Source organism: Phaethon lepturus, unplaced genomic scaffold (assembly GCF_000687285.1).
Source record: "Phaethon lepturus isolate BGI_N335 unplaced genomic scaffold, ASM68728v1 scaffold14819, whole genome shotgun sequence".
NCBI classification, from domain to species: Eukaryota; Metazoa; Chordata; class Aves; order Phaethontiformes; family Phaethontidae; genus Phaethon; species Phaethon lepturus.
This window is the reverse complement of record NW_010564292.1, coordinates 2,517-15,147: the sequence shown is the minus strand read 5'-3', so window position 1 is coordinate 15,147 and position 12,631 is coordinate 2,517. Positions and strand designations below refer to the sequence as shown.

Below are 12,631 nucleotides of genomic sequence, written 5' to 3'. Positions count from 1 at the left end.
ATTCCTGCTCATGTTGTTTCACCTGATGTCTCAGTTTTTGCTGTCACGTGCCCAAGGGAACAGTTTATTTCATTTAGAAGCAGGGAACAGAGACAAAGAAAATGCAAGGTCAGAACTGTCCACTATCTTTGTTCAAGCTGAAATCTTTTGATTTTTCTTTTTTTATTCCTCACCCCTCAACCCATAATGCACAGTATATAAACCCCATTGACTTTGGTTGCAGTTGTGGCTTACAAAAATGTAGAGTGCCTGGCCTGAAATGCCTCGTATGAGGGTCATGGAAAACAAGCCAGGTATATTTATTGTCCAGCTGTTTAAAATTTGGTTGCTGGTATTGCATGGAAACTTTGGGACGGAAGCAGGGAGGGAATTCAGTTCTTCAGAGCCTTTCAGATAATTTGATAATTCTTAGTGTGTTGGTCCCCTGGCCCCCAGCGTGCCAACCAGCTTCTGAAGAGAACAGGCAGAACCTTACCCCTCCTTGCTTCCCACTCCATTCCTAGAGCCCTGCCTATGCTATGCACTGGGAGGGTCCTATGGAAAATATGCAGTGTGATCATGTAATTGGAGACTACATAGAAAAGTATAAACACATGGAAACCAGATTAGGGCAGCATTAGCATTTTATTCAATTTAATGTTGATCTTGGCACTATTTTTTTTTATCTATTTTTTTTAATGGATGGGTTATATCTTCTTAATTAAAGTAAAAAAAATTCCTCTCTGAATACTTGCTTCCAGCCTCTGTCATCATCAGTGAAGAATAATTGACAATGCAGGATCTCTAGAGTGTTCAAATCACTTGAACTGGCAATAACTGCCAGTAATAACAGGGTATTAGCCTCCTTGATAATCAGATGGTCTTTGCTAATGCAAGGATAAAGATACTTTCTCCCCTAATGGATGAAATGGGCTTTTGCTGGCTACATTTGCTGGGTATTTCAGGACTTTAGGTAAATGTAATGGGCTGGTGCCTTTAAATACATCTGCTCTCCTGTATAAAATCACCATCTTGTTTTGCCTGAGGGTCTTTTCAGCCACTTACCCTCTGTCTTAGTTGGAATTGCAGGGTAGGGTAAAGTTTAAACCTGCAGAGAGGTTTCAACAATCTCAGAATTTGTTACACAAACCACATATTTTGGAGGATGAGGGTAACAGTTACCAGCCCCATTTCACAGTCAGAAGAAATCATAATCCTCAAATAAATGAAGTCTCAGCAGTGTTACATGAAGCATATTGTAGTAATGTGGCACTTTATCTTGGGAGAAAAGTTTCTGAAGTGTGGTCAGCTCTTCCTGATACTGCGACTGATGACCAGCAGAGGGCAAAATAAGGTAATGAAGATTGCAGTTCTCTTTAGGAATTGAATAGAATATTGAATTGAATATATTCTATAAAATATAGAATTGAATTAGAATAAAAGCATATAATAAAAGTGCTCTGTCAGTCCCACAATGATCCTTTCAAAAGCCTGCAAATACATTTACATGTTCCCCCTCTTTCTCTTAAGCACTCCTTCCCCCAGTCCTCTTTAAAAAGGTCTCCTTTTGGCTTTTTGCATTTATCTCAATTATGCTAGATCGTTATGGACTCAATTTACCAAGGAAGATAACATACTTTCTGAATTACATGCAATTCTGGGTTAAGAAGGTCAAGCAAGATTACTTTCTTTTTTCATCTTGCAATTAATAATAGTAAGGCAGAGCATTAGGTCAGGGACGAGCATTTTCTTTTTTGATATATATATGTATATATGTACACATACACATGTTATTACATCATAGAGTTTTAAAATAATTTGCCCTCTATAAAGATTCAGTATTTTTCCGTCCTAAAGTTTCAGCCTGATTTTCTCAGTTGTCAGGAAAGATCCATGGAAAACTAACAGAAACTCATGCATGCTCATCAGTATTCATAAAGGCTGTGTGGGTGGGTTGGTTGGTTTGTATTTTTTAACCTGTAAGAAAAGGCAAAACAAGGAGGGATTTTGTATTTATAAACAAGCATTACAGGAAAATTTGCTTCAGCTCTGTTAGATGTACCTGCATTGTAAGTGGGTTTAAGTTGTAGATTTGATTCAGCCATGGTTTAGACTCTGTTGATACATAGATACTGATGGCCTGAGGCACTGAGATCTTTTCAGAGTCCCATAAACATAGATGGAGCATAACTGGACTTCTGGGACTCATGGGAACACTGGACCAAAAAGATGCACTCAGAGAAATGCATTTCTGGTCTTCCATCATTTCTGTCTCTTGGGATGCAAAGAGTTATTTGGTGGGGGGAAAAAAGTGTTAAACCATTTTTATTAAATCAGATGCAACTTGGAACTTTGTCAGAACAAAAGATGGTAATTTACATTGGTTTACTATATGTAAACTGTACGGTCAAAAGATAGCTAGAAGAATTTAGCAGGCCTCTCCCAGTATTACATACTTTCCGTGTAATTACTTTTGTGTACAGTGAGGGATGGTGCTGGCTTGCACATAATGAAAAATTATAGTTTCACAATGTCAAAATAAAAAGGGATGAAGGTCGTAATGCAGTCTGTTGGCTCTAACCATTACATAGAGTACTTGATGTTTAATCTGAAATGTTAAATTCTCCTGATAAGTACGTTTGTGTTTTGTTTTTTTCCTCCCACCTTACTCCATTTGCTTTCAGGCTAGATCTTTCAGTAAGAAAGTTCCCGTGACGGCATACCCTGCTTTTTTCTGTACGGTGGGTGTGATATCATGCACTTTTTAAGTGATGAACTCACTTCTGTGCTAATATGTTTGTGAAGAGTAGAGTATCAAATTAAGCATGGTTAACTAATGCTTCATATGTCTGTTTTGGGAGGATGTAATATCTAAAACTTCTGAATATCATAATGTGTGTCTGACTGTGGAACCTCATAATTTTGATCAACACTTCTAATCCTTCTTTGATTACATAATTTCACCCCAGCTGTCTGTATATTCATAGACCATCGTTCTCATGCAAGAGCCCAAAATCTTGTCTATTTTTATAATTTGCTGGTTGGTCTAGTAAAAAATAATGCTTCTCTTCACAAAGCCTGCCTTTTTTATATCTTTTGAATGTGATAGCTATGTTACCGCTTAATAAAACATGCAAACTGTCAAGCCTTTTTGCAGTTCCCCATTTGGTTTCATGTATGGCTTTTTAAACTTAATGCCCAATTATTTGTGTGCACCATACGGACTAAGCTTTTTTCTTCTTTTCTAGGTTGCTTTAGATGATTATTTATGTAATATACGAAAAGTGGACTTCAATATATTTCATCCAAGCTTACAAAAGAGGAGTACATTATTACCACTGCATTTATATATTAGATCTTGGAAAAAAACATATTAAATTTTTTTTAATATGGGTTTGGAGTGCTGAGTTTTTTCTTTAGTGTCTTAACTAGATAGAATTGTTAAGTGTCTGACTTCATACTTCTGCAAACTGTAGTTCATGGGAAGCAGCAGATGCGCATGAACTGTAGCTGTCAGCTTGCTGGCAGTAGTTAAGTTTGTTCTTGGAATATTAGGCTGATATTTCTGCTTCACATGTCTGCCAAGTCATATGTCCTTGCCTTGAGATTACTTTTCTTGTCTTTCCTGTAATAACAGCAATATGATAGAATACTTCTTGGACAAATTCTGTGCTAGTGGATACTTCTGACAGTTCTGACACTTTACTGAAAAAAAAAGAAAAAAAAAGACTGCTTGCTTTGTGCCAAAAGCAGTTACAGCAAATGCCTTATAAAATCAGCTAAGCAATTCTATTTAGTGCAAGGAGCAGACTTGTTGCAAGTGCTAATGCTTCATAGTTGGAAGAATGAGTGCACGTATTTGAATGCAAGAAAACTGGCAGAAAAGCTTTGGCTTTTTTAATTACGTAGTATAGAATTTTTATGTAGAATTTCAGAATGGTGAAAAAGAGCTGTAATACAGAAATTACTTAACTGCATGTTGTGATTGAGCCCTAAAGTGACTACAGGTAGCGGGGAGGATAGCTTTACAACATATGAAGAGGGCCCTTACACAGTTTTTATCTCCAACTCGGCCAAAGGCTTTTTTCAGTTTGCTGTTAGCTTGGCAGTATCTTCCTCCTGGCCTCTCGTCTCTCTGTTGTTGCCCGCAGCTGTCATTGCAACATGGGTTCAACTTTTCTTTGGTACTGTGAAAAAACACATTCTGGAATGTTGCAGGTCATTTTAGTCCTCCCTTTCTGTAAAGACACTGCTCAGGTATTTTGGTGGGGAATTACTGGGAGTTTTGTACTCAGCATCTCTTGAGATCAAGGTAAATATTTCTGTTTGATTTGTTGTTTGGTAAAATAATACTTCCTAACATCCAACTTGATTCAGTTGCACAAATCCGGTAGTTTATTCTTCCATCATCCTTGTTCTATTAAATAGCTGCTTTTCCCAGAGATTTTTTTTTTAATCGGGGTTAATCTCCCCAGATGCTTGGTTGTGTAACAGCATCCTGTGTTTTAGTGTGCAATGCTGCATAATGAATTTCTGAGAACAAAATTCGTCACTTCTTCAATCACAGAGACTGTCAGCACGGTAGAAATCTTAGGAACCCAAAATTAAATCCTTCATTCAGTGATTTTATTTTACATGTTTGAAGTCAGTTTGCAATACACATCTTGGCTAATTCTGCAGTTTCCTACTTCTGAGTAAGACATTTGTCTGTGAATTTGTTCAGCTCACAATCTTGGTATGTGTATTAATCAAGGTTGATAGGAACCTAGAAAATTCCGTGTGTACTGGACCAGGATTATACTGGCTATTTTGTAAAAGTGAAATCTTAACAGGCTCTGTTCACTTCTCGAGTCAGCTGCTGTGTCTTACGGTGTTCCTGCATGTGGCAAAGCGGTCTGGTGAAAAGAAAATATTTCCTTCCTACACAGGCACCACAGCTCGTCCTGCAAATGAAGAGCAAAGGCTTCGGCTCTGTTGCTGCTACCAGGCCAGCTGCGCATTCACTCTCTTTATTTTGTGTTCTGGAGAAAATGTTAGAAATATCTCTTTCTGCAGTTGGTCCCTGTTTTGTTCTGAGCGTGCTGAGTCAGGACAATAGAGGCAGCCCTGTCTGTCCTCTCCAAGGGGATCGCTCTCCTGTAAAAGTTCACTTTTGGCAGGAGCGCAGTACAGTAAATAGGAAGAGAAGGGAAACTGTGCAGTATCATCAGTACATCGAGTTGCTACAGTGATATCTTGCTTGCAGGCCACAAGGCCAGCGCTTTGCTTCGGTGTTGGAAGTGGAACAAATCTTGACAATGTACTTACAAAGGCATCGATGGAAGGGCTGGTTTGTTCTAGTGTAGAAATGAAGCCATGTGATGCAGTGAATGGTTAGCATGGTGAGAGGGACTTATTAGTGAATTAGTAAACAGGATATGGAATAAATAAATTCCAGTTATGACTTCAGTCACAAGAGAGTTTTGAGTGACCTCAGAAAGTAAAGCAGTGCTTTGAATTGCAAATGACAGGAGGCTGCTTGAATAAGCAATCTATATCTCCTTCTGTATCCTTCGGGGAACAACTCGCTTGCTCTTGGATGGTCATGCTTGATTCTGCCTTGAGGGACAATGTTGTGAATGGAGGCATTAAATACCTGTCAAACAAGGTAGTCTTAATTTGTTTGCTTTCACTAGCATTATCTGCTTTTATTTTTCATTAGAGATTGGGGCCATGTAAGAAATTTCGTTCATCAGTTCTGATAATTTATAATTCCACATCCTACAAATATTTGTCCTATTTCTGCTTGCTTTTTTTTAATCTGACAATATATTTTCTCATATTGGTGCTAACCTACTGGTCATTTTTATCAGAAAAGTAACTAGCAAAAACAGCAGGTCTTTGCTAGCTGCTAATTACACTTTGGAAAATAATTTACATGCCTAGTTACATCATGTGTAGTTAGCCTGGTCCATGTGAAGCAGCAGTCTAGCGGGTGTTCTCCTCAGTGACCTTACATGTTCTGTGTATCTTTGATGTTTATGGTCGTGCTTTCTTTTAGATTAAGCACAGAATTGTATCTTCATATTTCTCTTCAGAGCAGTTCACTGGAGTCTGTTCCAGAGTCTCTTTCCACTTAGGCTTGCAGGTTTAGGCTAGCAAAACATAAGAACTGTATTACTGCTGTAACAGATCGTATTTTGTCCATGGTTAGTAACAGCAATGGGGTCAAAAGTGCTGAACAAATTGAAACACATCAGACACCACTTGCCCTGTGATCTTGCAGTTTAATTGGTTTCCCACTTAACCGTATAACAGGCTTAGTAAAAGCAAACCAAAGACAAGATTAACTTTCAAGGAAAAATGAAAAAATCTCAATCATCACATTTGAGAAATACATCCTCCAGATTGTCCCTGCTTCCCTCAGAACTTTGCATCTGAGTATCTGCATCTTATTTTTGTCCTCTCTAGTGTCAAAACGTTCAACAGTACCAGAAAACGCTTTCCAGCCATAAACATAGGAACTGATGTACTGCAGAAAGGGAGGGCCGTGTACTGTTCTTCTTTTATGTTTGTGTCTCGTGTTTTTCAAAGCAAGATACAAGAGGAACCATTTAGATGATTATGAGCAGTCTGCCAAAATAGTGAGGATTTTTTTTTTTACTGCTCTGATGCCAGGTTAAGAACTACAAAGGTTTAGTTATAAAAGGATTTAGAAGGGGATACAGCATTATGCTGAATGTTCTTAGAGCCTTTTCCCGTTGCGTTTGCTGATGGCAGCTCTGTGTTCTCAAAACTGTACCTGTTCTGTCTCAAAACTCAATCTCCATCTTTTTTTTGAGCTTTCACGAATCTTGCTCTAAATCTACAGAATATTTTTTTGAATGTGGCTGACCCCAACGACTTTGAATCCATTGAAGTCAATCCAGTAAAAAAGTGTCATAAATAACATCCACAGATACATAAAACAAGACAAAATATACAAGCAATCCATTATTCTTCATGCTATACATTGATTGGTATTTGCCTTTATAGGCAGGCAACCAGTTGTGGATAATCATTCACTGATTCATGTTCTCAGCTGAAGCAAATGGTGTTTGGCATCCTGCTCCAAGGGGGGCAAGTTACCTATTCAGTGGGTTAATCTATGGATCTTTTAGATTCTGTGTTCTAGGATGGGCCTCTCTGTATCTGTACAAAAACGCAGAATAGGTGTATGTTTCTGTTTCGTTGATAAAAAGCTGTGAGTCTTTAAAGGAGGATGCTGGTTTTCTTTCTTCGTACTAGAGGGGGGGACTTGTGAAACCTTTAATTGTGCAGTAGTAAGTGGTGGAGGTTGTTTTGGCAAGTTGGCTGTGGAAGGCAATTTGTACGTGGTAGCTACTCGTGTATAACCTGCTGTAAGGTCTAGGAGCAGCTGTCTGGAGCTGAGGATTATTTTGCCCTGTGCATCCTACACTGACCATACTCCCTTTTTACTCAGGCTGTTCAAACTTTGTGTTTTATTAATCGAAAGACTCCAAAGGGAATAGTAATAATAATAAAAAATTAAAGCTGTAACCATCAGTTAATATCTAGAAGGTTGGAATTTCCTAAGAACAGACACCTTCCCCCCCTTTTTTTTTCCCCTGCTGTACATAATACACAAAATCCACAGCTTATTTTAAGTTGCAGGTAGGCAGCGTGTGAACAGACAGCGTATTTTCATTAGTTCAGCTCTAGTTGATTTGTCCTTTCATTAAATTAGCTCAGTTGTACTTCCTCAGCCTAAACACTTTTTTTCTTTAAGCACCTAATGAATCGGTATGCTCAACCTTCATGTTCACCGACAGCTTGCTCTAATAGGTTGGAAGATCCTCGTTTCCTAGATAGCCACAAATGCGTGTCTTCTGTTTGCTTTTCCCTATAGGCAGTATCTTAGCAGAAACAAATCAGCTCAATGAGGCACACAGATCTCTTATGCAAACATCTTGATGATTTCACTCAGACAAGGCCAATTGCAGGGTCCTGCACCTGGGTCGGGGCAACCCCCAGTATCAGTACAGGCTGGGGGATGAAGGGATGGAGAGCAGCCCTGCTGAGAAGGACTTGGGGGTACTGGTGGATGAAAAGCTGGACGTGAGCCAGCAATGTGCACTCACAGCCCAGAAGGCCAAGCATATCCTGGGCTGCATCCAAAGCAGCGTGGCCAGCAGGTCGAGGGAGCGGATTCTGCCCCTCTACTCTGCTCTGCTGAGAATCCACCAGGAGTCCTGTGTCCAGCTCTGGAGCCCTCAACACAGGAAAGACATGGACCTGCTGGGGCGGGTCCAGAGGAGGCCACCAAAATGATCAGAGGGATGGAACACCTCTCCTGTGAGGACACGCTGAGAGAGTTGTGGTTGTTGAGCCTGGAGAAGAGAAGGCTCTGGGGAGACCTTCTTGCAGCCTTCCAGTACTTAAAGAGGGCTTATAAGAAAGATCAGGACAGACTTTTAGCAGGGCCTGTTGCAATAGGACAAGGGATAATGGTTTTAAACTAAAAAAGGGCAGACTTGGACTAGACATAAGGAAGAAATTTTTCACAGTGAGGGAGATGAGACCCTGGCACATGTTGCCCAGAGAGGTGGTAGATGACCCATCCCTGGCGACATTCCAGGTCAGGTTGGACAGGGCTCTGAGCAACCTGATCTAGTTGAAGGTGTCCTTTGATCATTTCAGGGGGGGTTGGACTAGATGACCATCAAAACTTCCTTCCCACCCAAAAAGTCTATGATTCTATATTCAGTACAGCATCATAAAAATTGGGTCAAAGGGACCCTAGGTATTAATTAAAGTACCAATCCATCTATTAAGCAGAACCAACTATAGCATCCAGTTACCCATTTTATGGATGAAATGTTATATGTAAATAGATTATGTTATGCATTAAATAACAGGATTTATTTTTTTATTTGTTAGATATTTGGAGTTTATAATTTATTATAGTTTAGAAAGATGGCAGAGAGGGGCTGCAATGGAGGGGGAAATTTTGCATACTGATCCATCTCGTATGGTTTTCTACATCAGAATCATGGTGCTCTGGAAAATCAAAGCCAAAATGTTGGGGCTAGGGTGAGGGGATTGTTCAGACTTCTCTCAGTCTATAGTTTAAAAAGAACCCAAACCCCCAAATGCTTAAAAATTCATAGTGCATGTCTAGTTTTGCCAGAGTGTAGTCTAGATGCTGTTCCTTGACATATTACTACATATAATCACTTAAGGCTGAAGCGTGAAAGCTTAGATTTTGTAATTTCACACCTCCTTTAGTTGGCCCAGGCAGAGCAAAACATTGTGGTCTAGGACATTCACGCCTATTTAGATTTCCATGCTTAAATAAGCATGAAATTAGATGAAGGGGAAAGAAAAATAGTTAAGATATAACGCTTGGGCTTCTTCAGTGTCAGAAAGACCACGTTCCTTCAACAAAGTGCTTGCATATGGCATTCTGGTTTAGAAGTCTGGTTTCTGTTCTAACCGAAAAGCCCAACCAAAGGTTGGCTGCTGTTCTCACTCTGTACAGATCTATCGATTCCCAGTTTCAGTCAGAATCCCCCAGGTATTTTCACTCTAACTAAAAAAAAACCAAACCAAACATACAACTTCCCACCCCAATAAAAAACCCCAACAAACTCTGTAGGAGGGCTGGCCCAACAATGGACATTTGTAAGGGCTTCATAACAGATGCAATTTTTGGAAAGGAGAGGTATGAACTGTAGCTGCAGAAGTTGCCTGAAATCTGTCTGCCCACAAATACTGCTTTTTGTGTAGTATAAGCGAAAGACATAAGCAACTCATGTGAGGCAGAGAAGAAATTCACCCCATAAATCCAAAATCACAATGCAAGTAACTCTGCTGCCCAACAGCCACTATTAATCCTTACAGACCCCTGTCTTTCACGTTCTTGAGGTGCCTGCAGCTGTGCCTCTGAGCAGGCTCAGAGCTGTCCCAGTATGGGTAGTTTGATGTTTCTCTCATACAGACTCTGGATATACAAGTGTCCTTTTACCAAGGCCTCTTGAGCCCCTCAGCAAGCCAAGGGCATAAAAGCATGGCTGGACTTTGACAGAATCCATGGCTGTGGTCCTTCACAGGCATCCCAGGAACAGAGACCCCAACCCAGCTTCCCTCTAGCTTGTAGCACTTTGAAGGCCTCATCATGCCAAAGGGTGCCTTATCCACCAGGAGATAGCTAACCTGAAGCCATTGGAGATGTAAATAGGCTGCTCTGTGTGACTCTGCTTTTTCCACGGGAGTTATTCTGTGATGTGGCACAGGATTCACAGGGCATCTGGAAAGAGGTGAGAGGGACCGCAACCATACAGGCCCTGTGGTTGTATTTGTCACCTCTGAGAGGAGAGCACTAAGGTCTGGTGTCTGCTTCTGAGGCTGGCAACTAGGCATTTATGTGCCTTTGAGATGTGGATTTGGGCTTCAGTCTGTCCGGGAGCTTCATTGCAAACCGTTCCTGGAGGGATGGAGGTCTGAAACTGCTTCCCTGCCAGCCCACAGCCAGACATAGTTATTGTTGCTCAAAAATCCCCAGAGATTCAAACACAACATAACATCCATTTGTCATCTTTTAGTGTCAGGAGATGTAAAAGCACCCTAAAGATCTGTCCATCCACGTTTTCTTAATTGAGTTATTGCTCATTTCTGTCTCAGCTGAACACAGGAGTCCATCCTCTTAAACCATACCTCTGACCAGGACAGTTTAAGGATGGAATTCCAAATTTTGGCAAATGATTTATTTAGAAACGAACACATGCGATGGAACTCCTTCAGTGTTTTGTAGAACACTCCACAAACCCAGATTAATATGACTTGTACACTTAACAAATCCTACACGCTGAACTTCTAGTAAGGTAATACACTTTGAACTGCAAAAATGCTATGCCTTTATGGCACTTGGAAAGGCAAAAAGCATTAAACTTAGGAGTTACTTCAGTTTTCCCCTTAAAAAAATCTATCTTATTAGATTAATTTCTAATAAGAAGTAGAGAATCACCTTTTGCTTTCAACAGTGCAAGTTTAGCATTATGGATTACTTAAAGAAAGCTAAAGTTAAAAATGCCAGGAATATTTGCAGGGATAGAACAAGACACACTGATCCCTCGGAAACAAAGAGGTATTTCTGGTTCAGTTTGTGAGCCCTTTCTTCTCAGGCTGTTGGCTAGCAGTTTGGCTGTGGAAACTGAGGAAAAAGAACGCTATTTGGAAGAGAACTGAGTTTCTGCAATGAAAATGAGATGAACACCAAATGAATGAAAGGTTGTTCTATGTTTGTATGAATTTCTATTACAAACATTATTTTTAGGGACAGGCCTTGCTTGTTGTGGCTACTTCTTTGCCAAATTCTTTCATACCTTAGGCATACGAGTGCAGCCTCTTGGTTATGAATTCTCATCATATAAAAACTCAGATCACAAGTGATGGGTTTTGTTAGTTTTCCCTTACCCGATCAGAAATTCCCGTCAAGTTCCAAAGAGATTTGGAATATATAGACAGTGAGCAGAAATCCTTACTGTGTCAAAACCAGCGATCCCTTTCTGTCAGTGTCAGAGAAGCAATCCACCAGAAAATGAGCTTGGCTTGAACCTTGATGGCTTTGTTGTTTGTTAATATTCGGTGTTAAATGGTTATTGCTGAGGCTTATCTGTATGGTGGTACATACAGCAGAGGGGCAGAAAGACTGCATTGCAGTCTATCTTGATCTCACTTCAGAAATAACCTAGCAATTTGCAATTTAGCATATAAGGTAGGTTAAAACATTAAACTCTGGTAATAGTTGTATATGGACAGAGCTCAGCCAAAACTGAGACAAAAACTACAGATAACCATCTGAATTCAAGTTCACAGCTTGGGGCTAAGTTTACAGAACACACTTATGAAATTTTAACCCAGAGAGGTTGGGAATCAGTCTGTGGTCTTGAATTTGAGTCCCCAGGTTTAGTTTCTATTGTATGTGTATAGATACTGGCTCTCGTAATAATACATCAGTGCAAGCTCTTCTTAATGCAACAGTATATGTAATTTTAATGCAACTCTCAAAACCTTTGCGACAAATTTTTGGAAGATATCTAGCAGCCAGAAATTCAAGTTACTAACATAAGCTTGACAAAATATTTTAAAACTATGTAAAATACAGATGGTCCTGTTTAACTGGACGTGTTTATAATACATGAGATGATAGACAAATGTTGTACTTTTTCACAGCAAAAAAAGAAAAAAGCCCATATATTTACATGTTTTGATTTTAAAAGGGAAATTCTTAGAGCCAATTATCAAATTATGTTCTTTTGACTGCCTCCATTAATGTTACATGGAAAATAAGAACCATAACATATCAATTTTATGTGTTAAATGCAATTCCACAAAAATGCTGTGAGAATCTTTATTTCTCATTCAGTTATTTCCATTGCAACTGTGGTCTGTTTGCTACTAACAATTTTTTTTTTCCTGTGCTGGGAGTAAAATTCTTGACCCACCTGAAGGTAAAACACTCATTGACCTGAGCTCTGTTTAGAGAACCAAGGTGTTCAGAAATGATTAACAGCAAGTTTCTGCTGTTCATCTTTCGCTCTCGTCAGCTGCTTCGTTGTCCGTGGTAGCTTTGCCAAAAGCTAAATGCTCAAAGGTTAGCGAGCAAGTGTAA

The 12,631-nt window shown here is 39.7% G+C and overlaps 1 protein-coding gene across 1 annotated transcript in view; it reads left to right on the top strand.

The window, feature by feature from the left end:
• The window catches only part of NDUFAF6 (NADH dehydrogenase (ubiquinone) complex I, assembly factor 6), a gene marked incomplete at its 5' end in the record, with an annotated part of 21,494 nt that extends 18,123 nt beyond the window's left edge, over positions 1–3,371 (top strand). Inside the window, 2 exons of the mRNA XM_010294837.1 lie at positions 2,664–2,720; positions 3,228–3,371. Coding sequence (XP_010293139.1) covers positions 2,664–2,720; positions 3,228–3,356 — 186 coding nt within the window. The remainder of the gene's footprint in view (positions 1–2,663; positions 2,721–3,227) is intronic.
• Between the last annotated feature and the right edge of the window lie 9,260 nt (positions 3,372–12,631).